Source organism: Fusarium musae, chromosome 3 (genome assembly GCF_019915245.1).
Source record: "Fusarium musae strain F31 chromosome 3, whole genome shotgun sequence".
In the NCBI taxonomy this organism is placed as follows: Eukaryota; Fungi; Ascomycota; class Sordariomycetes; order Hypocreales; family Nectriaceae; genus Fusarium; species Fusarium musae.
In genome coordinates this window covers 4326899-4352738 of record NC_058389.1, presented here as the reverse complement: position 1 = coordinate 4352738, position 25840 = coordinate 4326899, and the positions used below count along the sequence as shown (strand labels likewise).

The following is a 25840-nucleotide window of genomic DNA, read 5'->3' as shown; positions in this document are numbered from 1 at the left end:
GCGGCAAAGGTTCAATCGCTAAGGGCCAAGTCACCAAAGGGCCAGTCACTAAACCCAAGGGCTCTCCTACCAGACTTGTTGATCAACCTCCTTGGAGAGGAATGAGAAACCGTGTGCGCACAAACTCGAACCTAATCCGATCTTCTAAGGATTCACCTCCTTTTGGTCCACGAACAAGCAAGTCCGATCGAGTCACGAAAGAGCCTAGGATTCAAACAAGTCCTCCCACCCCCGTCAAAGTCCGGGGCAAGCGGTCTTCCAGCACAACAGCTGTTTCACCTCAAAGCGCGATCAAGAAAAAACAATGATGCACTTGTTCCACCACTGTAATGAAATGAATTTTACGACGCATGCGTCACGGTCGATCAGTCTTGTTTTCATGTTATCTCATCTTGTCCTTTTTATTCATCCTGTATCCTTTTTTATCTTGGCGTTGGTGGTTAGCGTGGAGCAGTAAGAGGGAAGTGGTTATCATGTGTAACAGAGAAAGATGCCCAAGCGCGTTTGTTGTTTTAATGATACTCCCAGATATCAAAGTCATGCGAGTTAGCGATGAAGGCGTTTGGTAGGATATGGAAAAAAGATATGCGAAGCATTAGCACAGCTTATGAAGAACAATTGTATGTTTATAAACACAAGTATTACGTGAGCTCCTTAAGGGAGCATCATGATGAGAAATTTATGAAGAATGTCACAGTAATGGTTCCCTAGATTATGCCAATTTAGACATAGCTTTTTGTCATTCAGGATCAATGCTATAAGTTTTATTATCCGTCCTCGGCCTGTGATTGAAGTATACGATTCTAACTCCATACGCCTGAGCAAAATTTTGTGAAGATTGCGTCTGCCCCTTTTTGTAACGTCACATATGGACTTGATCTCCATCTTTGGTATCTTAGATCCTCTCCACGTCGACCTCCTTAGTTCTTCTCAGCAAAAGCAGGATTCTGCTCCATCGTCGAAGAGATATACCCCCTCAGCGCCGCCCACCGATTCGCAGTCGGCGCCGGCGCACTCTTCTCCTCCGCTTCAACCTTCTGCGCAGCCACGCCATCCTGCTGCGTCAACCTCGCCATACTAACCCCAAACCTCTCCATCTCGCCCTTAACAACCCTCTCCTTCCTCTTCAACGCACCCTTCTTACTCTTCAAGCTCTTGTGCCTAACCTTCCCCTGCTCAACCTCCGCGCCCTCCTCCAACTCCGGCAGCGCATCAGCTAGACTCTCTAGATTCGCAGCTAGTTTCTTCGACGGTCGTCGTCGCTTCGTGGATTTGGAGATACGGGCTGATTGGATGCGTGATACGAAGGAGGAGTGCTTGATGAGGCGCTTGTCGCGCTTGCTGGAGAGGAAGGAGTCTGTTACTGCGGCGTCGTCGCGGAAGACTTTTTGGGGGGCTTGCGGGTGGATTTGGCCTGTTACTCGCTGGTGGCGGAGGGTGCGCGCGGATGGCTTTTTGAGACCTGGGGGTTGAGGAGCCTGGGTTTTGTTAGGAGTTTGTTTTTGGGGACTGTAGTGAGGAAGGGGACGTACCATTTTGGGTTGTGGTTGGGGGGTTGAAGATGGAGGATTTGGGTGTGGAATTGAAGGTGTAGGTGAAGATACTGGAGAAACATTTTCGGTGAGGGTGGCTCACCGAGGTGGTGGGGCACACCGAGATACGGCGTGGAGGGGCAGTCAACGGCTGAGATTCACGACCAGGTTGATACAACGGCTTGTAGTCAGTAAAGTAAGATATTGAGAATTTGTATGAGAATCAGATCCAGAGGCTTTTGCTTGGTTATCATATCAACCTACATTCTGCAACGTCTTATGAATAGAATTGCTAGAACTGCTCGTGCTATCATTCATAGTGGGGTTCAACTCAATATCTCCGTTCTAGGCTGATTCTCTCGTGACTTTAAACTTTCACCCTTCTTCTCACATCTCACTCACTCTCATACAATAACAATGGAAGAAATCGATAATCTTCGAAGAGAAATCGCAAAGCGAGAAGTCGAACTCGCAGATCTACGCTCTCAACTCGCAGCCGCAGAGTCACAAGCACGTGAATCTCAAGAAGCGTGGAAATGGCCACTCAATAACCACGAGTATGAGAGGTACAGTAGACAGATGATTGTTCCCAACTTTGGACTCCAAGGTTAGTTTCCCTTCAAATGCTCAAGAGAAATGTACTAATTGAAGAATAGGCCAACTACGCTTGAGAAACGCCAAGGTTCTGCTTGTTGGAGCGGGAGGTCTGGGATGTCCTGCTGCTGCATACCTTGCTGGCTCAGGGATAGGGACGATCGGTCTTGTTGATGGCGATGAAGTTGAGGTTTCGAATTTACATCGTCAAGTTGCGCATTCGACGGGTCGTGTTGGTATGAGCAAGGTTCAGAGTGCGATTACATATCTCAAAGAGTGAGAGCCCCTTCATGGTCAAGTGTCCCTTGCTAACTGCTGAAGTCTCAATCCTACGATAACTTATAATGCGCACAACACACATCTTACACCGCAGAACGCCGAGGACATTGTATCTGGCTATGATTTAGTCCTTGATTGTACTGATCACCCTACATCTCGCTATCTCATCTCAGATATCTGCGTTCTTCTCTCAAAGCCTCTTGTCTCAGCATCTGCATTCCAAACTTCAGGTCAACTGATCGTTCTAAACAATCCTCCTGGAAAGGGTCCCTGTTATCGCTGCGTATTCCCTACGCCCCCACCACCAGATAGCGTGGTTGGGTGTGGTGAGGGTGGAATCGTAGGACCTATCGTTGGTACAATGGGTGTCTTGCAGGCGTTGGAGGCCATTAAGTTGATTTCAAGAGGTGATCTCGAGATTCATGGAGAGGCCAAGACACCGATGCTTTTACTTTTCAGTGGCATGTCTGATACCCCTTTTCGATCTGTGAGGATGAGGGGCAGAAGGAAGACTTGTTTGGCTTGTGGTGATGAGAACAGACTGACTTTGAGTCAGTTGAAGAACTCAATGGACTATGTCCAGTTTTGTGGTGTCAAGCAGCCTGTTCAATTACTCCAGCCGGATGAGCGAGTCACAGCGAAGGAGTATGATGAGCTCTCCAAGTCAGAGAACAAGGATATGCTGCTCGTGGATGTCCGAGAGAAGGAACATTTTGATCTCTGCAATATTTCAGGTTCGGTCAACATCCCTATCAGTCGCTTCATGAGCGCTCGTGGCGAAGCTACACCAGAAGGATGGCCAGGCGATCTGCCTCATTCAACCCCCATATACGTCGTCTGCCGAGTCGGCAACGATTCGCAGATTGCCGCGCAGAAACTCAAGGACCTAGGATTAGGGAACAATGGAGAGAGATTCATCGGCGATATTCTTGGTGGCATCAAGTCATGGAAGGACACTGTTGATCCATCTGTACCTTTTATATAGACTGATGAAAGAGATGCCGGCTAAAAGAGGAAATGGGGATAGTCGTATTGGATGAGAGATTTTATGATACATACATACAACATACAATGCCCGTGTTAACCCGAGCACACCAAGGGCAGGCCATTCTTGCCCATCAGCTGCGCCATTACAAATAACATTTTGCTCAAGTCAACAGAGACTCATGTGAGATATTTTTTACTTTTCTTTCTTTTCGTTTACACAAAGTTGGCAGTCTTCTTTTTGTTGAATGCCTTTTGGTCTTTTAGCCATTGGCGATATCCAGAAACACTAGAGATCTTTTCGCCGTAGAAATCAGGAACTGTTTCGTAGTTAGTAACTGGCCTGATCGGCACCGGAAGTTAGCGAGATGAAAAACTTACCAGGGTTGCTGGCGCTCGAGTTGGTGGGGTCAACCCGATGCTTCTTGATGCGCTCAAAGAACTGAGCCTCCTTCTGCGTCATCTGCTTCTTCCACTGTCGATTCAAGAGGTAAAAGACCTGGTTTCCAACACTAGGACCGCTCAACCACCCAAGACCCGAGAACGCGAGCGTCATAAGTCCCAGCGTCATAAACGGATCGAGAGGGATTTGCGAGATGATCGGTTCCGCCAGGCCCGTCGAGAGGAAAACGGCGCCCGCACCACCAGCAAACAATCCATTGGTGATGGAGAACAGGAGCTGGTATCGTCGGCGCGAAACTCGCAGCTTGAAGAAGCTGTTCCAGTCGAGCGGGGGGAGTTCGATGGTGGTGGTGGACTGCGGCTTATCGGCGTAGGTGCGGGACAAGGTCTTTGCGACGACGGGTGTGAAGCATTGGGGTCGGAACGGCGATGCTGAGAGACATGAAGCTGGGCGGAGGGTAGAGAATGAAGCTTTTTGTGATGAGCGCACGAGACCAGTTAGCGGCATGCGCAAGACGGAGGTCTTGAGCGGAGAAGCCATGATGAAAGTGAATTGATGTTTGTAACCAATTGAGGTTTTGGGAGGGAGAAAAAAGTCGATTAGAGGTTTGGAGTGGAGATTGAAAAGATGTCGTTGTGCCGTCGGTTATTAGGCGTGACGTGGGGATGCTGAAGCTCGGGTAGAGCTGTGTTCGTGATCTCATGGAGGATGGAAAAGTTTGGCGCTTCATTAGGCGCGGCTAAGCGCTGCCGCCGTTAAAGCTCAATTAGATAGCAAGGGGATACCCCAAGCCCCCCTAATAAGGACTATATAGCCTTGACTAAGATAAGTATAGTTATTCTCTACATAAAAACTTAAGTACTTAGGTATAATAATAAGTATATTAATTAATGACTTGCTAGATATAATAAAAGTATTTATTAATTAAAAGCAATCTCAAGTTCCCTTTATTTACTTAAATAAAATACAAGCTATCCAGGAAGGTAGTTATAGGCCCTTTCATGTTGTCTTAGGCTTTGTTGACCTTGTCTTTGGCTTAGTCATCAGGTAGCAGCTCTTTCTTAGGCCTGCTGCCAGCCTCTTACAGTACAAGCCGCGTTTTATTAGAACAGCTCATAAAACAGATTTATTCTTATGAACACGCCGACGACATAAATCGAAAATCCTTTTGTTTAATTTGTCCCAGACTCTTCCTTTACCTATGATTTCTACCCACCCAATCGCATTGGCGACTCCTCCATTACGATCTTGCTAGAACTGGCGTCGCGGGTCGCGGGACTCGCGTTGGCGCACGAGCGATGGAGTCCTTCCAACAGCAGCTCGAGCCAGACGAGTCGGAAAAACGAAAACCGAAGGAACACAAGAGATCTCGGATCGAAGTGCGTCTTCGGTCTAAACCGAAAGACTATGTCCCAGGCAGTGGCCCTCCACTGCAGCCCATTAGCTTGCTACCACCCCAAGACTCGACCGCGTACATACTGGAGCGAATTATCCTTCCCTCGCCGGGACTTGCTGCAGATGGACTTCCTCTACCTAGGCGGATGACATATATCGTGTCATGGACGGACCTACCAGCGGCACAGATGTTGGTTCCTGCGATGGATGTTCTGGAATACGTATCGCCGAGGAAATTGGAAGAATGGGAATTCAAGAATACGGAAGAGCAGCTGGAGGAAGAAACGACGGAGAAAAAGAAGACTGAAGCTGGACAGGTTACACAGCCAAAGAGGCGTGGTAGACCGCCCAAGCACAGTACGATAGAAACGGCTGTTGTTGCGGTGGTAGAAGACGATGAGGCTCTTCCAATGAAGGGGGCCATGTCGATCAAGACCCCTACAAAGAACAGATTAAAGGACTTTGAGGGGTTATCGGATGAAGAGGGTCCGGCGAGGCAGTTGCAGTGGGAAATGACTGGCGACTCGGCTGAGACGGATGATCAGGCATTGGATGAGCAAAGAGGGACTATTGAGAACTCAGAAAGCGCTTTTAGTGACACTAAGATGGATCTACCGCAAGGTTCAGCAGCCGAGTCCCACGTCCCAAAGAAAAGTCATACCAAAGGCAAACATTTCGAGTCGATCCCGTCAACAGGGACCTCAAGTCGCCAAAGCACGCCCCAGATCCCGAGCATACGCTCAAAGTCTGAAGGCAAGAAGAAGCTTAGCCGTTCTTTGAAGAAATCACATCCTTCTAATGAACCATTGGGTGGCGTTCAAGGCACAGGCTCCGCCTCAGACTGGACGCCCAAAGAGTCACTCACCTACTCTAACTCCGGGGTTGAGACACCAGATCCAGAGTCAGAAACCCAAACAGCACGTCTCATCGAAGAAGCTATGTCGGTTCAGAAGAAACCTTCAAAGTCGAAGTCAAAGTCCAAAAGTAGCATCCCCGAGGCTCCAGAGCCAGTTCCTCAGGAAAACCCCAACCAAGAAGATCCAGAAGAGGCAGAAGAACCAGGCTGGGAGGTTAAACGCCTCGAAGACATGGAACTCTACGATGTCGAAGGTCAAGGTCTAGTGCGCTACTTCTTGGTCCGCTGGGAAGGCGACTGGCCTCCTGACCAGAACCCCTCCTGGGAGCCAGAATCCAACCTCCCCAAAGATCTCATCAAAGCGTACCTCCGCAACGGGAAGAGAAAGCGCTCAGACAAACCGGCTACAAAGCCAGCTTCCAAGCAACCCTCCGTTGCACCGTCGTACGCACCAAAGAAGAAGTCTATGAAACAAACTACTTTATCGTGGGGCATTCCCGCAAAGCAGTTCAAAAGCGTCAGTGAAGCTTTCGCAGGCGGTGAAGAAGACGAACTCGGAATGCCCATCGCTGCGGATCCACGTAAGGATGATGATGAAGACGATGAGCTTTTCGTCGTGGAGGAACCGCCTGCGAAGAAGAGGGCTAAGAATGGGGGTGCGAATGGATGGGGAGCGGCTGATTATAGATGAAGAAAAATAACAAGTCAAGGTTGGCTATGGAGTTGGAGATGGATTCTTATCAGGCGTAATTACTTTTCAAAAAGCAGAACGGCCACGGCGGAGATACATAGCATTAGAGATACCCCATTTTGTGTCAAATGACTTAATTACATTAAACTACCTTAAAGTACGAAAACTACCGTTGATTCCTTGATTGATTGATTGATTCCGAGGACCCAAAAAGATGTCATACAAATCCCCATCCCCTATAGCAATGCCCTGGATTAAATGTCCCATACCTGCGTCAAAACATTCCGTAACTAATGGCAATCGCCCGTTGCCTTTGTCGGCAACATGTGCAGCCGTACTGTGTTGTTCGTGGTGTGTCAGTGTGGTAGAACTGAACTGTTGTTGGAGTGTTCATGGGAACACGGCTGATCCGTAGATGCAGCTTGCGCAACATCGCGACTTTGTTGTGTAGATTTACTTTCGTTCAGTCTCAGCGGTTGAGACAACCTTTCGAGACTTGGGGTTGAGGTACGACTTGATTTGGTTGGGAATCGTGGTGAGTCGCTCAGGGTTCCAAGACTCTGGCAATCCGAACTTCTTGTTAAGGTTGCGGCGGATGTTCGCAACACGCCCGTACTCAGCGTACTTGGGCAGATAGGGTACCTCGTTAGCCTCGCAGTAGTGCATCCAGAACGGAGCCCAGTTGGGCTTGAGGACATTCTCCTGCTTGAGCTTCATGAGCTCTTGGTCGTCGAGTTTGGTATAGATGTCACCGTTGATCTCCCGAGAATAGACCTGGCCCTGAACGATGATGTATTTCGTCTGCCCATCGACGAAGTTGAAAGTGACGTTGGTCATCTGAATGTCCCGGAGGTCAGGGGAGCTCTTGTCATCACGGACGAGGATGTGCGGGACCACAGTTCCTGTGCAGAGAGACGAATTTTGCGACATCTCCACCATCGACGAGGTACCTAATGCCTCCGCATTTATGTAAGGATTGAAAGGAACCCCGGCGCTCATTGACGCGGTGGGAGGAACGGCATTCATCGACGGGGTGCGCGAGACCACCTCCACGTTCAGGGACGAGGTGCGGCTGGTAACCGCACGTCGGGGAATGGGAGCACCGTACGCAAAGTTAGAAGATGGAGTGAAGAGGTTGAAAGGTTGAACATTCCAGGCGTCAGAGAGGTGCTTGGGAGAGACATACGCGATGGTGTTGGACACGGAACTGGTGAGTTCCTCGACATCGCGGTCTGAGGGAGTGGGACCAAAACCCATCTGGGCAGCAGGGCCATGGTAGGGCAGGAAGACGTGGTTCAGAATCATGTAGCACAGTCGGCCAGCCTCGAAGACACTGGAGAACTCAACTGACAGTTTGCCGTTCATCTGATTGTTGTTGGGGACAAAGGAAGCACGGATAACGTACTTCGTTCCGAATCGAGTGAACAGATGCCAAATGGCAGATGTAGGAAAGTTCTCCATAGTGATACAACGACCAGACTGCTCGCTGTGATAGCCGACACCATACTCAAGGGGGTGCCCATGGCGGGAGTCGTAGGACGAAGTTGAGTTGATAAGCTTGACTTCAATGTTGAAGAAACGTCCGCTGCTGTTGATAAGCTCAAGACCGTTGGCCTTGATGTTGGCGACGTACTTTTTGGCGGCAGCGGAGTCGCGAAATTCGACACAAGCAAGCTTGAAGGCAGTGCCGCTGTGCCCAAGGTTGTCCATGATGGAGATTCGGATCAATCCTCCGACACCGCAGACCGCGTCAGCGATCTGGGTCAGGGTGGTTCCCTGAGGGATCTTGTTCAGGAGGACTCGACGAGAGTCGGCGGTCTCGGCTGGATCGAAGACGGACTTGACGTCGATCTTGTAGACGTAGTCGTCTGAAACAAGAGGGATGATTTCACTCTCGTTGCTGGTGGTGGCATCCTGATCATCATAGATAATGACTGAGGAGGTTAAAGATGCATCTCTGGCGCCACCATCAGCCGCAGCGGTAGCAGAGTTACCGCCTGATCCGGGAGCAATCTGGGACTCGATCTCTGAGGAGTCGTCGGCAGGCGAGTTTGGGGGGTCCTATTCCCCGGGCTCGTGGCTGTCTGATTCAGATGTCGTCTCACGGACGCTTGACTCATCCGACTCTTCATCGGATGATTTCTCATCGTCCCCCTGAATTCAATGTTAGTCATCTGGTTCAATAAGGGACAGAAAATACTTACGTCAATTCTAGACGAGGAGCCGCCTTCGGCCTCACTCAGACGTCGCAGCTTCTTGTTGCTCTCCTGAATATCAACCGCGACCCGACTCAGTTCCTCCATCTTGGCGAGGAGCTGAGTGGGCGTAAGGTAACCATTAGTGGAGGCAATAATTGCGTCCTATGAGGTGAAAGCGTTAATTTGAGAATAAGTATGTTTGACTGGTGGTGACTTACCCGGAGCTCGCCGTAATAAACTCGGTTAGCTAGATTCTCCTCCAGTAATCGGGTGAAGTCTGCATAAGCCTCGCCTTGGCTTATGATTTCTTCTGACGAGAGGTTGGAGAAATCATATTCATTTGAATTGAGGTCGACCTGAGAGTCGAAACTGGCAAGCCTGTGGAGTATATCGTCTCTCTCATCGAGATATTGGGTTACTTCACCCGAAGGGTGGGAATCTAAATCCCCTAACGCGGCGAGAGAGTCGGAGGAGTGAGAGGATTGCTCGTCGGAGTGGGAAGACGAGAAGTCCCAAATGCCTTGCTCAGAGGTAGGGCCTCGATCACCGTTAATGGTAGGGGGAGACATGGTTAAGTTGAGGGTTGATAATGAAAATGAAAAGGAGAAGGGGAAGAAGATTGGGGTAAGTGTCAACAAAAACTCAGGGTGTTTGTGAAGGGGGGTTTGTCTGAGTTCAGGACGAAGATACTTTAGTAAATGTAATAATTACTCTCGTTTTAGCACGATCACAATGAAGATATTCGAAGGTAAACTTTGTGATGTGTGAAAAGAAGAAATGTTTGTAGAGATGACTTGGGGGGGATGTGGGAGAGAAGGTGTTGTTGCGGAGGGGGAGAAAAGAGGAGAGCAATATATACGCGAGAGGGGCAGAAGAATCAGCCTACGACGCGTCGAGCCCTAGCCTATAGGAGAGCAGGATCAACAAACTCCAGACGATCTGGTGACCAGGTAACGACCAGTGACGCTGCCAGTGGTGCTCAGGAGTAGGGCACAGAGTATTTACTCCGGCGAGGGGAATTTCAACTTCTTGTGGGAAAGGGATAGGGTATTGCATGAGTCAAGTCCTTGAGGCACTGGAGAGGAGTTGGTCCTAGTTGTGGAGGGGTTCAGGAGAGGTTGGAGGAGCGGCAGTGCAGTGGGACGAAAGGAAAAGAAGCTATCAAGACTTGGGCCACCTTGATGCTGAACAGTCATCCGGTTCATGGATCCACAAGAGAGTAGCAAGCCTAACGTTGATGTTGATGTTGATGTTCATATTTTGTTTATTGACACATACAGGCATGACACTCGACCTAGATTTTAAATGTGGATAATATAATCGTAATCCCCATATTGCCGGAGGTAGATATTATTGAAAAGATAGCCCATGCCAACTTTCACTCGCTCCTCTCCAGCCGAAGTGGTGTTGCTGCTTGGTGTTGCCGGTGGCATGCATCCCATTCTGTCCCGCCCCTCCACTGGTGAAACTATTCGGGCCCCCACTAGTCTCCCAGAGGTCATCACGATATCGCCGTCTTGTTGTTTTTGTTCATCCATATTGTATTTCGTCCATTACATCGGAATTTCATCCACCAGCACATGGTCATGGAACTCAAAGCTCGAGGGATGAACATGGCCACGATGGTCCAGAGTATTACCTCCTCACTGAGGGAACAGTGCATCTTGAGGTGTGCTAACCTTGTATCGTTGCGCAGTATCACCACCATGGACTCATGGTGTTTTCCACACCTCGACCCCGAACCTGTAAAGCAAACAGACGATATGCACCGGCCATCTACAACGGCCATACCCATCTTCCTTGATCACAACAACGGCGCGGCGGCTTGCCCACGAGCATACGAGGCACCAGTCACATATGAAGAGCATTGCATCAACGACGCAGCGACTCGGGAGCAGCTTATGGGCGAGACAAGAGTAAGATGCAGGACTGCGGCAGGGCTTTGACATCCATTCGGAGCATACTGGCGGGCCAACAGGCCTTCACTCGAAGGAACGACACTCGAAGTCCATAGCACGACAGAGAAGAAGACACACATATACACAGAGACACATCCTCGAAGACTAGCTCTGTCCCTACCCCTTATTCTTGCACTTGCGGTCGCTTTCACGTCAGTCAGACCACTTGTCTTGACGGCGATCGAATCTGCCCAGCATCGTTACTCCTTGATCCATACAGAGGTTCCTCCTATTACCGTATATACAAGCTGTAACTGACCAGACTTGACCATGTGGCAGGGGAAGACGAACGAGTAGTCAGTCCACAAAGCGCTGGCTTTATGGAGAAGACACGACATAGGGAAAGACCACGAACGAAGAGACAACGAGTGAAGACACCGCAAATGAACGATTCATCGAGACCCGAGACGCATTGAGATACAATATAAGGCACATAAGCACAAAGGAAGGGTAGGAGATGAGGGGTTGGCGCTGCAGTTGACAAAGAACTCAGCGAACAATTGGAAGTTGGCCATCAAAGAAAGGAGTATTTGGGATGAGGCTGACCAGCAATGGACCGCAATTGGACCGCAATTGGCCTCGCCACTCGGCGATACGACCGCGGAACGAGCATTCAGGCATTGGAGGCACGCAGAAGATAATAAGGGGTAAACACTTGAAGACGTGAAGTTGGAATAGAAAAAACAAGGTTACAACGGTCTCACGTGAAACGACATGTCGTTCCTGCTCTATCCCCGTAAGATCCACACTAAGACACATCTAAATTGTCCCACTGTCGGCAATAAGTAGTTCCACGCAACATCCTATTCTCATACAATCACATATGTAATTAGTAGAAGGTACTTTGTCTTGGTTGTATCTCACAGACTTGATAAAATGACCGCCATTGATAAAGGCCGAGTGTTATCTGGGCTTCTTGGGCGTCTTCCGGCCGAAGTACTCAACCAAGTATTCCACCAACTGCCCAACATCGACTTAAAAACTCTGCGCCAAACATGCACTTACATCAAAGACTCCACGCATCTTCGCCTTAGCCGTCTCTTTCTCTCGCCCAATTTGCGCGATATAGAGGTCTTCAAAGCTGTAGCAAACCACAAAGCCTTTCGGCTCCAGGTCACAGAGATCATCTACGACGATGCACGTTTTGATGCAGCCCACGAAATGGAGTGGACCTCATGGTATAACGAAGAAAAGGATATCGGCGAGGTCACTGGAGTTCCTGAATGGTATCGTCACATCTACCGTGGGAATCGCGAGGATATAAGGAGGTACAGTCCTCACCATTCACAGGCCAAAGAAGCCTTGGAACATCTCCTCAGCCCGGCAGAAGCATTTAAGCATTTCAAGAGGTTATGGCAGGGACAACAAGAGACTATTGCGACCAACAGAGACGCCGATGCGTTAAAGTATGGGATGCTACGGTTTCCCAATCTGAGAAAAGTGGTAGTTAGTCCTGCGGCTCATGGAAGACCTTCACTGCCGTGGTATCTCACACCTACTATCAGATCACTCCCACGCGGTCTCCTTTACCCTATTGAGCGTGGATGGCCTCTTAATGAGGATCCTTCCAACTTTCCCGAAGCGAGGGATTGGGATGGCTTGGAGAAGGATAAATGGCGCGGCTATTGTCTAGTCAGTCGTATCGTCGCCCAACACCTACGGGAGAACCCGGAGAGCAAACTTGCTGAATTGGCTGTTGACACCAACCAGCTCCGAACAGGGATTAGTTGCCGTATATTCGATGACACCGAAAACAGCGAGATCAAAGACCTGAAGGCCACCCTAAGTCATCCTGGGTTCGCGAGCCTTGACCTCTCTCTACACTGCGGCAACCAGTGTGAGAAGAACTGGTGCTCTTTTCGAAGTAACCATTTGCGGAAAACTCTTGCCATGGCGAGGGATATCCAACATTTTAGTCTGTTGACTAATGTTATATAAGTTGACGAATTTGATGAATCTGACTCTGACGACTATCACGACCCTGATGCAGAGGAAGTAGACCACTTTATTCCTTTGCAAACCATCTTGCCTGTTAACGACTGGCACCAACTTCGACACTTCGGCCTCTGTCGATTCATCGTCAAAAAAGACGACGTCATAAATGTTCTTGAAATTTTATCGCCAACTCTAGAGTCTGTTGAACTGAGCTACTTGATCTTCATGCCCGATAGTGGCGATTATCACAGCTTGGTGCAAGACATGCGGCAGAAGCTGGACTGGCGCGAGCGGAAGGCAGAAAACCAGTCTAAAATAGTTGTTCGCGTTGACGTTCGATTTGGCAGTGTTCATGGCGCTTACATGATGGATGTTAGCCGGGAGGTGACCAGTTTCATGTATCAAGATGGCGAGAACCCATTTGGCGAAGCTGAGGGAAGTGTTGAGCATCCGTATGTTCCTCAGAGCGATACCCCTGAAGGTAATGGGAGGCTCTTGGATTCATTTGATCCCAGTTTTGAGAGACCTAATGCTAGCATGCTTGCAACGCAAGGCCGATAGACACAAGTGCTATGGAGGAAGCAGAGGGAGAACCGCGAGTACGAGAGACGGGACAGAGATGATGGCCCATACCTTAGCTCCCGGGTGAGTCAAGCGGCCAGTTTTAGCACCCTTGCCCCCCGCAAAAGACCCTTGTTGGAACTCCCAGGACATGGGCTGTAGACGTCAGTTACAGGGGTGTTCACAGACAACAACATGTGGAACCAACACATATGATGAAGAGCAGAGCAGCAGAACCAATAATTCTCACAATTTTCTGACCAGTCAAATCTGATTCTCATAATTAAATTCTGATCACTTCATATTATTCGGCGATTTCCAAATTGTACCCTGTTCGATGTGGATAGACTTCCTGGTCTAGCTCAGCCTCCAGGCATCCAAAGCACCAAGCTTCAGCCGCATGCAACCAGTACAGCCCATCCAAGCCTACATTTCGCAGGACGAGCCACTGTAAAAAGAGTTCCCGTCTCTTTCAGAAACAAACCTACAGAGGGAGCATCTGACTCACTGACCGATTTCTGCCACTCAGCTCAGTCCTGGCCCAAACGCAAAGCGACACACGAAAAGTTACTTCAACATTAGGGATTTTCAAATAACTGAAGTATATAAGAGCACACACTTCTTCTTATTCCCACGTTCGTTTTTTCTTTTCAACTGGTTTCCGCTTATCATCAAACATCATGGATTCTTCATCGGAATCAGACCTGCCTTGGTTCCTCAAGTCATCAGCCCCCGTTCTCTTCCCCTTCGACGATGCCCTGAGACTGCCACAGGCTGAGTTTGAAGAATGTATTCGCCAGATGATCGCGGGTCGTCACAATGAATCGTTCGGAAGAGAAGTCCGTGAGGAACATTTCGCTGCCATGGCTGAGGCTGCTGAGTCCGAGACCTTCACTCTAGTCTCCAACTCGACCTCTGCCGAAATCCGTCAGGCTTTGAATGCCGCGAAACTCTCGAATCATGCATCCCAAGACACTGAAACTATGGGAAGGTCTTCTCCTACCCAGGAGATGGAGGTGGAAGAAGCCCAGCCTGTCCAGTCCAACCCTTTCATGGAGGGTCTTATCAACTACGACAACGAGAAGCCAGCTCGGGACCTGGAGAACATGATGTACACAGAGAACGGCGATCTCGCTTATCGCTCTAGCCAGGACGCCCTTGTTGATCTCTTCCAGGAACTCGAAGAAGTCGTCTCTGGTCCTCGCCTGAAGGATCTCCTTACCCGAGCCTGGGAAGAGAACCCCCTTGCTACTCTCAGAATCATCTTCAACTCGCGCTCCATCCACTTGGGCAAGAGCTCGCGCACGGTGTTTTATCGCTGTGCCGGATGGTTGGCGCAGAATCATCCCTTGACCCTCGTCGCCAACCTTCGTTGGCTCAGCCGCCCGGTCATCAACAAGAAGGCCGAGAAGAAGGAAGACGATGACCTTGTTCTCGTTGAAGAAGAGAACGATGACGACTCGACCAAGTTCGACGTGAAGAATGGAGTGGCCCATGGCTATTGGAAGGATATGCTCAATATCCTTGCCATTGCGGCCAACGACAAGCTTACTGTGATTGATGACCCTAAGGAGGTCCTCAACACCGAGAACCCTGGAATCCTCCGAGGCAAGAGCACCAAGAAGCCTCGCCATCGCGACGGCCGCAGACTCCACGGACATCATCATGGCGGTATGATAGGTGGAAGAGGGCGCGGTCGCGGTCGCGGTCGTGGCCGAGGCCGGGGCCAAGGATCTCACTCAACTCGACAGGAGATGAGTGAGCTGAACCACAAGGTCGACCCCAAGGAACTAAGACGAGAGACCAGAGAGAACCGCCATGAGACCGCACGGGTTCTCTTTGAGACGGACCCGGTATACCGCGCCCTACACATGAACATTGCCAGACTGTTCGCAGAACAGCTTAAGAAAGACATCCAAGCTCTCACTGGAGACAACAATGCCAAGCGCTCTATCTCTCTGTGCGGCAAGTGGGCTCCTTCTTCCGATCACTTTCACGACAGACACACCTTTATCGTCACCACCATCGCTGAGATTCTATACCCCCGAGCCACCATCTACCACCCGATGCTGAGCCCAAGAGACGACCACGAGAAGTATCTCCGATTCGCCCGTGAGCAATACCGAAAGGATACATCTGCCCTGCGAAAGCAGCTCGAGATCTTCGAGCGAGATATTACTCTCAAGAAGTACGAAAACATTAAGTACGACCGAGTCCCCTCCCTTGCGATGAACCAATACTCTAAGCTGTTCATCGAAAACGATGCGGATCGTTTCAGTAAATATCTTGATAAGGTTGCCGAAGGAAAGGCAAATATCTCTGGGGCTACGCTTCTCCCCTCTACGCTGATCCAAAAGGTTCGAACAGGCGGTTCGGCTGTCCGATCAGGCACAAAGTCGCTTCTTGATCAGAAGGTCGCTGAGATCGAGTCCAAGGTCCTCGACGGGCAGTGGAACGCGCTCGTTAAGAGAATCAAGGACTCGGGCACAATGGACTCCTGCATCGCGGTCTGCGATGTATCTGGCAGCATGGGCAGCCCTGTTTTCAGAGATCAGACCACGCCCCTCGATTCCGCCATCGGTCTGTCTCTCCTCCTCGCAGAGGTCGCCAAACCCCCTTTCGCCGGCACCTTCATCACCTTCAGCGAGCACCCCAGAGTCGAGGAAGTCGACTTGACCAAGACTCTGCGGGAGAAGTACTGGGCCATGCACCGATCGGAATGGGGCATGAGCACCAACTTCGTCTCTGTATTCGAAGACCTTATCCTCCCTATGGCTCTTGAGAACAAGCTCAAACAGGAGGACATGATCAAGCGTGTCTTTGTCTTCAGCGACATGCAGTTCAACCAAGCCAGCTCCTCCAACTCCCACTACAGCCGACCTTGGGATTACAAAGGGCGGTCAAGCTCAAGCTGGTCTACTTCCTTCGAACGCATCAAGGCCAAGTTCGAAAAGGCGGGTTACGAACTCCCCGAGCTTGTCTTCTGGAACCTCGCAGGCGGACGAGCCGGCTACACCGGAAACGGTGGCGACCCCACGGCTCCCAAGCCTGTCAAGGCTGACGAGGATGGAACATGCCTCGTCAGCGGATACTCGCAGGGCTTGCTGAAGGTGTTCCTGGAGGGCGGTGGGTTTGAGGAGGAAGAAGAGGAAGAGGTTGTTGTTGAGAAGGACGAGGAGGGTAACGTCACCCAGAAAACGAAGAAGGTGAAGATGACGCCTCTCAAGATCGTGCAGAAGGCGATCAGCCACAAGGCGTATGAGATGTTGAAGGTTGTAGACTAGAGGGTGTAATGAGTTATGAAAAGGATACCCAGAATGAAACGCATAGTTATTGTAAAATAGTATGCATGAGTCGCAAGCACGACTTTAGCTAAAGGAGTTAAATTGATTTGTATTTTGGTCTTTTGTTTCGTGTAAGTGATCGTTGAGGCATTATGTCAGTGCGACATGAAGATCTTCATGTGTCAATTTGCAGTTGAAATCTGTGGTTCAAAGCTTGCATCACAGACTAAACTTACCTACACATGAGACGGGGGCTCCGAACAGCGACTTTCGAGAAAAATGCATGCCCCTTTGTTCCCACATAGAGCTTTTCAATGTAGCACAGTTAATACAGGGTGATTTGGCTCTGTTCTGGAGCTTCCCTCATCGGTTTGCGTCTTGGAGATGGTCTTTGAAGCCCGTGATGGTTAGTTTCGCTTTGCGGTTGTGCTCTACTGCTTTGATTCGTCACAGCCAAGGTTTCCAAACTTGCGTGAGAAGACGCTAGAGACAATAAAATTCATAATTTCTTCACCTACAACTAGGGGGGAGAGTTGTTGGTGACATTTACTTTAAACTCACAGTCTATAAAATACACTATTTATCTCTTTTTAGACAATTTATTGCCTTCAATCGATAGTACATTGATCTAAACTTGAATGGTAATATACGTCTATGAATAGTAGTGACAGAAAATTAAATCTAATTTAAGATTTCTTGAAGAATATCAGCTTACCCTAAACTCCAGCGAATCAGAAATGGTTCTACACCACTCTAGTAATCGGCTGGATTACTTAGACCTTTTTATTGTTTGTAGATTTTGTAGTCGCTTTATGTTCAAACCACATCACGTCTGCCACCGACGCAAAAACAACGCCCTCGAGGCTCCTTTTAGCTGGAGAATCAACTTATCCTTGACATAACCTCAACAATTGGTAGCAATCTGCTCGTTGAAAGCCGTGTGCCCCCCCGGACCACGACTCTATCATCGCCTTTTTCAATTTTTGCCGTTCCGCAGTTTACCTATGTCTAATCAGACAAGGGATCCTGCTCTGACGGCCTTAGCAGTGCCTGATGACAACGCATGCCCATCAGCTAATGCCCGTTGAGTTTATCAGCATCTTCAAAGCCGGTCGTCTCTGCTACATGATTCGAAGTTCGAACTCATCCATAAAACGAGGCTACTGGAAATAGAGCTATCGGAGATTGCCCAATTCAGCTTCCCGAGATTTAGATGATGGTAGCGCGGGAGATAACCGCGAATAAGGGCGTAGTGCATTAGTCTCGTGCTACAAGATATCGAAAGATAGGATAACCGATATCAGCATAATGCCAACAAGGGATAGTACCTACGCATTCCGATTCGTAGAGAAACGATACATGGGAACTTATGCTCGTGGATTCGCCTCGCGAAACCGCTTGATCAAAAGCTTGTGTGGTATCACTGCTGCACATAGATTTCGCCAGAATGTGGTGCAGGATATAGTGGAACTTGGAGGCGGTGATCTCTCAATGGCAAGATAGATTATCTGACGGTTCAGGTGTTGGAAAGCGATAGGTTATCTCGTAAATGTGGCTTAGAGAAAGAGTTGTGAGAGGTTGCAACGCTGAGTTGGGGATGACTGATAACTCACATCACATCACCCCTTATTCACAAAGTTCTGCATAGTCTTCTCCACCAATGTCTTGGCCATCTTCTGCATTTCGATCAAGGGGTAATCGAACATTTCCCATGATCCAACAAATCGAATGACCCCCATTTGCGAGTTGGGTCATGCGTTCTTTTCAGAGTTTCTTGGCAATCTATGTACCGACACTCACCGAGTCTGCACTGACCTTGAGTCTCGAGAAAAAAGGTTCAGCTCGGAAGACTTACGCGAAGAGAATCTTTCGCAGTTCTACCAAAAAAAAGTCGGATGTTTGAAGAGGATAATACGGAATATATCTCGACTATTCAAGGACGTCCTCTCCACGTTCTTGCATCGCCGAATTACGGCCGCTGATAGGGTCCGTTCACAGAGTCAGCTGGTGTTTCACAAATTCAACATACAGAGTACAATGGCTCCATTATCTCCGCCATTCTGGGTACCTGAACGCGGAGTTGGGAATGAGGAGTCCCCAGATATCTCTCACTGCTGGGACCGTGGGGGATTCATGCGTCCATTCGCCCGGGGAAGATGAGAAAAATAGGGGCTCTGGAATATTTTGACAAGTACTCCGTATACATGTTGAAAAAGGGCCGTTTACTTCGGTGTCCGTTCTCCAGCAACAGGCATGAAGCTCCGAGTAAACGGCCGGCTCTCCACGGCTCCGGGTGGGTCCTGGAGGAGTCTTCCGAAATGAAAACGCGGGTCTGGAGGAGAAGAATTTGGGGAGCCTATTCCACGGGCTGGGGGACTGTGAACTGTAGGCGAGGTCACGTTGGTGAGAAGAGAATTACCAACGAGCTGAAAGAGTTTTCCGGTTTAGTGCTGGGCTGGGTTTGGAAAAGATCGAAGTGATATGATATGCCGGTACTTGGTGTCAGAGCCAAGGAATCGTTTCGATGACCCACTGGACTTGGCGATGAATGCAACTTGAGCCAAGGATAGGCGAGTACGTAGTAGAGAGAGTGTGTGATTGTCGTTGTGACTGTGGGTGAATATGAGGGTATGATGAAGTTGACGTTGGAGATTCTCCGCAAGAACAACCCCAGAATTCGCTACACAATCAAGGTTTTTTCTCCAACGTCTGTCTCTTTTCTGTAAAGAGTCGTGTCGTGAATGTGTAACGCGTAGTGATCGCCGGGTCGAAAAGAAGTCGCACCGAGAACGATGCCGTAAGCCCAGAGCTCGACCAATGCCCTCCCTCCAAAATGGGGCTGGCCCCTAGGCACCCTAGCACCCATGGCGGTTTAAGCTTACCTTGCGGTGCCTTGGACGTTACGTCATAGGCACAAACTCTACAACACCAAGAAATTTTAGAGAGCAACATCCACTGTAAGAACCTACCTAAAATTCTCGCCAAGTTTTGGGTGGGTGATACGTACCCCAGAACCCCATGCCAAGGGGTTATTCGCATCCACATTCTTCCAGAAATCCAATCATTGACGATCCACTTTGCACTGACTCGTTCCCCCCGTTACTCGCCTACCTCGCCTTGTTACGGTTCAGGTTCTGAGGCCAGCAGAAATAGAGAAGAAAGATACTGGAGAAACCCCAGATGATGAAGGATTAAAGCAACGCCACTGACATCGGCCCTTTATCGTCAAACCTCGTTAGAGACTAATACATACTGTACGCAACATGGACCTCTCCATGCTCTGTTGATAGTCTGCAATGGCCATGCCCATCACTAGTGAGTCTTGAGTGCTGTAAGTGTGAGGTGATCTGCAGCTGGCACAACGGCTGTCTCTCCCTGTCTCTCTCTGTCTCTCTCTGAAGAGACACGGGCTTGGCTTGAGTCGACTTCCCCATGACGACTGCCAAGTTTAGTAAATGATGCCCGCCCCCATCTCGTCTTCTCCATCATCATCATCCATGGACCATTGCGGAACGGAAAGACATGCCCTGTCGGGACCCCCGACTGTTGCTCTTTTCCCCTACCTAATCTAATGGTGTATTATGGGGCAGGGCCGTTTTGTTTTTCTTCTTTTATATACCCCAGGTCTTGGTCTTGGTCTTGGTATCTGAAGAATAAAAGACCTCGTCTTCCCTCCCTTTTTCTATGACTCTCGATAATACATCTTTATTCTAGCTTTATTGTATTTCCTTTTCTTATTACACCTGCGACACAGTCGTACACCATTGTAACCATGCTTGGCCATAAGTATGTCTACTATTCCCCCCTCTACACCCATCTTCGGCCACAGCTAACACTCCCAGGTCTATCAAGGTCAATGGCGCCGACTGCGGTATAGAAGCCATCCTGCTGGGCGTCATCACGTCCATAGGGGGATTCCTTTTCGGTTACGACACTGGGCAGATTAGTTCTATGCTCCTCTTCAAAGACTTTATCTTCCGCTTCGCAACCGGCTACGACGAGGAAAAAGACGAAAAGGCTTTTGTACCTATTATTCAGTCGACCATGGTCAGTCTCATGAGTATTGGAAGTTTGATCGGTGCACTATCTGGTGCCTAGTACGTCTCCTTGACCCTCGCGCTCCAACACAACAAACTGACAACATCCCAGCACTTCTGATTGGTGGGGACGTCGCAAGAGCATGACCTTCGGAGTCGCCTTGTTTATCATTGGTAATGTCATCCAGATAACGGCGATGAATTCGTGGGTTCATATGATGATGGGTCGATTCGTTGCTGGTCTTGGTGTTGGTAACCTCTCCGTTGGTGTGCCCATGTTCCAGTCAGAATGCGCCCCTCGCGAAATCCGCGGTGCTGTCGTCGCCTCCTACCAACTCATGATCACAATCGGTATCCTGGTTTCCAACATAGTTTGTCTCGGTCTCAAGAAAATCGACCACAGCGACGCATCCTGGAGAATCGTAATTGGCCTCGGAATTGGCTTCTCTCTACCTCTCGGTCTAGGTATCCTGGTTGTCCCTGAGTCTCCTCGATGGCTCGCTTCCAAGGGCGACTGGGAGGGTGCCCAGGTAGCACTCGCACGTCTTCGCGGTCAGAAGAACACGCCTGAACACTCTCTCGTCCAGGACGATCTGAGAGAAATGCGAGGCATCCTTGAGAAGGAGAGGCAAGTCGGCCAGGGCGGTTGGCTCGAGTGCTTCAACCCCTGGAGCTCAGTTCCCAAGCTTCTCTGGCGCACTATGCTCGGCTTTTTCATCCACTTCCTTCAACAGTGGACCGGTGTCAACTACTTCTTCTACTATGGAGCCACCATCTTCAATGCTGCTGGAATTGAGGACCCTATCCAGACCCAGCTCATCCTGGGTGCTGTCAACGTTGCCACTACTTTCGCCGGTCTCTGGTTCGTCGAGAGATTCGGACGTCGTTGGCCTCTGTTCATCGGTGCTATCTGGCAAGCTGCTTGGCTGTGCGTCTTTGCCTCGATCGGCACAGCCATCAACCCCGTCGGCAACAGCACAGTCGGTATCGTTCTCATTGTCTGCGCGTGCATGTTTATCGCGTCTTTCGCCAGTACCTGGGGTCCCATGGCTTGGGTCGTCATAGGAGAGACCTTTCCTCTCCGTACTCGTGCGAAGCAAGCCTCTATCGCTACCGCCGGTAACTGGCTTGGCAACTGTAAGTCGTCGCACTTTCTTGATGTGAAGCTCTTCTCTAACAATTATAACAGTCATGATTGCTTTCCTGTCTCCTATCGCAGCCGATGCCATCAACTATGCCTTCGGTTTCGTCCTCGTCGCAGCCAACGTGGCCGCCGCTCTTCTCGTCTGGTTCTTCCTCTTCGAATCTCGAAAGCTCACCCTGGAGAATGTCGACCTCATGTATGGTCAGGAGGGTCTCAAGCCTTGGAACAGTCACAAGTGGGTTCCACCAGGATACATCACTCGTGACCAGAGAGACGAGTCCGCCTTCCACGGGGACGACAAGGGTAGGAATAGCGAGTCTCACTCTGGAGAGGATTCTCGTGTTGAGCAAATCGATGTTTAGAGAAGGGTTGCATGGGACATATTTGTGTAAGCACTGGATGCATACGAGGCGTTCATTATGGTTTTGTCACTGTCATATGGAGTTGGCTAGTCTGGCTTAAGGTATGCGATCAATTATCATTATCTGGTTTTATCTAAACTCTTTTGTAAAATTTGATGGGTATCATGAATACTACCCAACGCCTGACACCTTTATAACTCGGTAAATGCATTCCTCCTCCGTCCCCTTCATCAATATATATTCCCTCAGGACTAGATCCCCCATTGCCTTTTATATGCCCTTCAAATGACCTGCTTACATTCGAAAATCATGTTCTACATCAACATTGTTTCTCCACTCAGACGTCTTCTTCCACTCTTTCATAATCTCGGTACTATTGACAACTGGCCCTGACCACGTTATCTTTGCTATGGATTTCACTATATTGTACCGAAACATGATCTGCGGATCTGCCCTACTTCTGATTTCGAGTGTTTGAAGTTTTGGCATCTTGCGTGCTGCTCTCGCTGCACAGCAGAGCAATTCCTCTATCTTTCTTCGCCTTCGCGTTTCGAATAAATCTGTCGATAAGGTCAGTGTCTTAAGATAAGGCCATTGTATTAGCTTTTCAAGGTCTTCATCTGTGACGTATCTACGGAAGATATCAAGGAAGTGACCGGCGCCGATGATGTCCACTACAGACATGTGTTCTAGCCTTTTGGAGTTTTGGCGGAGACCCTTTGCTAGAGCTTCTCTATTCAGAAGTTCACATGTTTCCCAGTCATGAAGCACCCGGCATTTCTCTCCGTTGACGGATAACTTCTTGACTGTGACCGGGAGCCACTCGGCAAACGGTTTTTCAGCATATTCGATCCATTCTGATTCTGACTCGGATGTACCACAAGCCCATCGCTCGATGGTTATGTCCTCTATGTTATCGAAACTTTCGAACATGTGGAGGAGAGTTTCTGGCCAGAACTGACGGAATTGCGTGTTGCGGATAAGGAACTTGGAAACGATAGGGACTGAGGGGAGTATAGCATCTTCCGGTTTGAAGTATTCTACGGCATCGTCGTCCTCGGCAGCCGTGACGAACTCGATTTCCTTCCACCCCAAAAGGTCATACGTCAAAGCCTCCCAGTAGTCCTGTATCCTCGAAATCGTGTTTGGCAACCCCCAAAGGCCGTACTGTTCAACGTAGGGTCCTTGGGGATTGTCATAATGATAAGGTTCTCTTGACTCTGACTTCTTGTGGGCCTTGTACGCTTCAAGGTCTCGTTCGAAAACACGTTCGTTAACCGTAACGTGGTCCCAATCCTGGTATGAGAAAGCACTGAGCTCAAGCGTGATTCTGTTCTCCGCGTTCCACAGAGAAATGATATCCCACAGTCTGAAGATACATTCGGTAAAGCGTTTGTCTGCTCTCCAGAGTACACTGGGATCTTCGGTGGTCTTGCTTCCAGGAGTTAAATGTAGACTGGGATGATCTGGAAGAATTATTCGATACCATATGTGTTTGACGAACCATTGACGTCGTGGGGTGACTATTTGGCGGAAGCTAGTGAGCTCGTGTTGATCGATGGCGAGGGACTTGAAGTTCTTGCGCTCGAAGAAATCCTGCCAGTCTTTGCAGACAGCGGCGTAGGGGGCGGTTAATGGGTCTCGGAAGACTTCTTGTAGGATCATGCGCTGGATCTCGGCCGGGAGGGAGTGAAAACGTGGAGGCATGGTGTATCGTTGGAGAGGATATCTGATGCTGAAGCTGTTAAGTAGGATTGTGAGAGTATGGGACGATGCATGTGAACTGACAGTATGTGTTATAGTACAAAAGCCGGGATATATAGTGGCTCGTAAGAATTGGAATAAGAAATCGATGTTGTTCGTAGCATAAGATTGAAGTGATGATCAATGAGTGCTTGAATAGATGAAGTTTGCGTATGAGACATATGAAAATAAAGGCGTGTAGTTGTTTAAATGTTCGTCCTGGAACATTTGGATGCCATTGAGATGTCAGTAGTGGGAAATGTTTTGAAAGGCTAGAGTGAACAATAGCATGCGAACAGAGGGGTCAGCGTGGTGAACAGAGGAACAGAACGGCAGACACAATGACGGTAAAAGAAGTTTCTGAACAGGTTGTCAAAGAAAAGAGCATCAAAGAGTATTATTCGTTGTACGCTAGTACTGTTGGAAAAGGAGGTCGGGGTATTATCCCCTATTGTAATGTCTTTGGTATTGGATGTGGCAATTGCACGAAGGGGATGCAGCATGGCTACTGGACTGTCAGCGAGATACCTCTAGGAACATACGGCAAGCTCAAGATCATTGAGGGACTAGAATGCATGTCTCTGCCGTCTCGGTCTCCTCGACATTTACCAAATACATTGAGAAGGGAGTGTACATCCCGTATAATATGGCATTGACACTCGCTTCCCAAGGAAAATCACCGCAATATCAAGCCCAAAAGAATACAATTATAGGCTCTCCTAGCCTAGTACTAAGTACTTCTGCAGGTGAGCAAGGTCTAGCTGTTGTTGTTGCCCTCCGCCTGAGGCACCGACCCTCCTCGCTCTGCATAAAACCTGACAGTGCCACGCTAAACCCCCCTCTCACATCCATCTTCCTTCCACCCACAACTTCTGCTCTCTCTCATCACAAAAACTCTTCAAATATCGCAAAAATTCTCAGAAAACATCGCATCAACTCTTCATTAGTCAAGGTAAGTCATCATATCCTCCGCCAGGGAAAAAGACCTTCTAGAAAAGTAGTCTGGCGATACTACTTGAGGTCTATGTGATAAATTTCAGAACGAGTGCTTACGCTCTTTTGTTTATCTTCTAGGCCGTCTTTTTCTTTTCTGCAACGCTCTCAGCAGAGAAGTCTTGTGCACTACCAGCTTTCATCAATACACTCTCTCCCCCCCCCCCCTTCCTCCTCCTATTGCTCCTCCCCCTCTTCTCCTCATCCTCCTCCTCTTCTACTCTTTGCCAAGAGGTCGGATAGTTGCAACCACCAAACCATCCGTTCTTTGGGCACTACGCACTTCGAACCCACTCAAGGAAGGAAGCGCGTTCACTTTGCGTTCACTCCGCAGACCTCAGTAGTCGGTTTCACGTTTAGAGATGATGGCAAGACTTTTGAAATTCAACACCGCCCATCTCCAGGCGGGCTCTAGTATGCAACTCAACGTCTCTGACTTGAGGACTGCACTAGTACAAATCAAAGCCCAAGCTGCGCATTCAGTTGCTATGGTTGTGAATCATGACCTCTACGATGAGCAAGAGCAATCATACCTGACACACAGAGTATGAGTGGCAGAAGGCATAGCAGTTGTGTCTACGTTCCGCTATAACCTATCTTGAGATTGGTTTGCAGGCCTCGACAGCTTACATTTGTAGTCGGCGAGCCATTGCCAGACTCACGTTAATGAAGGGCTTGCAGTACACAACGACACCAAAGACTCCACGACCCGAAACCATCCGTACAAGGCTTTTGGTAAACCGCCCGGGGACTCTGCGCTCGGTCTCGCGATCCAAGCCGCCAATCAAGCTAGTCGGCCATCGTCAATGGAGGATCTCTCGAGCCTATGGTTCGCACGAGTTCTCATTGCTGTATCTCGAGAAGCCGCTCGTTGTTTTGGGCTCGGAAACT

At 49.2% G+C, this 25840-nt stretch overlaps 9 protein-coding genes across 9 annotated transcripts; 5 read left to right on the top strand and 4 right to left on the bottom strand.

Annotated features, from left to right (window-relative positions):
• Positions 1-920: 920 nt before the first annotated feature.
• On the bottom strand, positions 921-1535 carry J7337_004771 (uncharacterized protein; the record flags this gene model as incomplete). The annotated part of the gene is made up of 2 exons (XM_044822460.1): positions 921-1478; positions 1533-1535. The coding sequence occupies 2 exons, from the start codon at positions 1533-1535 to the stop codon at positions 921-923; spliced, it is 561 nt and encodes a 186-aa protein (XP_044683793.1).
• A 414-nt stretch (positions 1536-1949) lies between these two features.
• Positions 1950-3390, top strand: J7337_004770 (uncharacterized protein; the record flags this gene model as incomplete). The annotated part of the gene is made up of 3 exons (XM_044822459.1): positions 1950-2139; positions 2189-2402; positions 2448-3390. 3 exons carry the CDS (start codon positions 1950-1952, stop codon positions 3388-3390), a joined length of 1347 nt encoding a protein of 448 aa, XP_044683792.1.
• Positions 3391-3605: 215 nt separating this feature from the next.
• On the bottom strand, positions 3606-4332 carry PAM17 (TIM23 complex component; the record flags this gene model as incomplete). Its single annotated transcript, XM_044822458.1, has 2 exons — positions 3606-3709; positions 3771-4332. 2 exons carry the CDS (start codon positions 4330-4332, stop codon positions 3606-3608), a joined length of 666 nt encoding a protein of 221 aa, XP_044683791.1.
• Positions 4333-5090: 758 nt separating this feature from the next.
• Positions 5091-6734, top strand: J7337_004768 (uncharacterized protein; the record flags this gene model as incomplete). The annotated part of the gene is made up of 1 exon (XM_044822457.1): positions 5091-6734. One exon carries the CDS (start codon positions 5091-5093, stop codon positions 6732-6734), a length of 1644 nt encoding a protein of 547 aa, XP_044683790.1.
• A 453-nt stretch (positions 6735-7187) lies between these two features.
• On the bottom strand, positions 7188-9501 carry J7337_004767 (uncharacterized protein; the record flags this gene model as incomplete). The annotated part of the gene is made up of 4 exons (XM_044822456.1): positions 7188-8795; positions 8844-8888; positions 8939-9094; positions 9151-9501. 4 exons carry the CDS (start codon positions 9499-9501, stop codon positions 7188-7190), a joined length of 2160 nt encoding a protein of 719 aa, XP_044683789.1.
• A 2265-nt stretch (positions 9502-11766) lies between these two features.
• On the top strand, positions 11767-13386 carry J7337_004766 (uncharacterized protein; the record flags this gene model as incomplete). The annotated part of the gene is made up of 2 exons (XM_044822455.1): positions 11767-12805; positions 12830-13386. 2 exons carry the CDS (start codon positions 11767-11769, stop codon positions 13384-13386), a joined length of 1596 nt encoding a protein of 531 aa, XP_044683788.1.
• A 680-nt stretch (positions 13387-14066) lies between these two features.
• J7337_004765 (uncharacterized protein) lies at positions 14067-16670 on the top strand (the record flags this gene model as incomplete). The annotated part of the gene is made up of 1 exon (XM_044822454.1): positions 14067-16670. The coding sequence occupies one exon, from the start codon at positions 14067-14069 to the stop codon at positions 16668-16670; it is 2604 nt and encodes an 867-aa protein (XP_044683787.1).
• Positions 16671-20442: 3772 nt separating this feature from the next.
• On the top strand, positions 20443-22213 carry J7337_004764 (uncharacterized protein; the record flags this gene model as incomplete). The annotated part of the gene is made up of 4 exons (XM_044822453.1): positions 20443-20456; positions 20513-20767; positions 20820-21844; positions 21897-22213. The coding sequence occupies 4 exons, from the start codon at positions 20443-20445 to the stop codon at positions 22211-22213; spliced, it is 1611 nt and encodes a 536-aa protein (XP_044683786.1).
• Positions 22214-22507: 294 nt separating this feature from the next.
• On the bottom strand, positions 22508-23920 carry J7337_004763 (uncharacterized protein; the record flags this gene model as incomplete). Its single annotated transcript, XM_044822452.1, has 1 exon — positions 22508-23920. One exon carries the CDS (start codon positions 23918-23920, stop codon positions 22508-22510), a length of 1413 nt encoding a protein of 470 aa, XP_044683785.1.
• Between the last annotated feature and the right edge of the window lie 1920 nt (positions 23921-25840).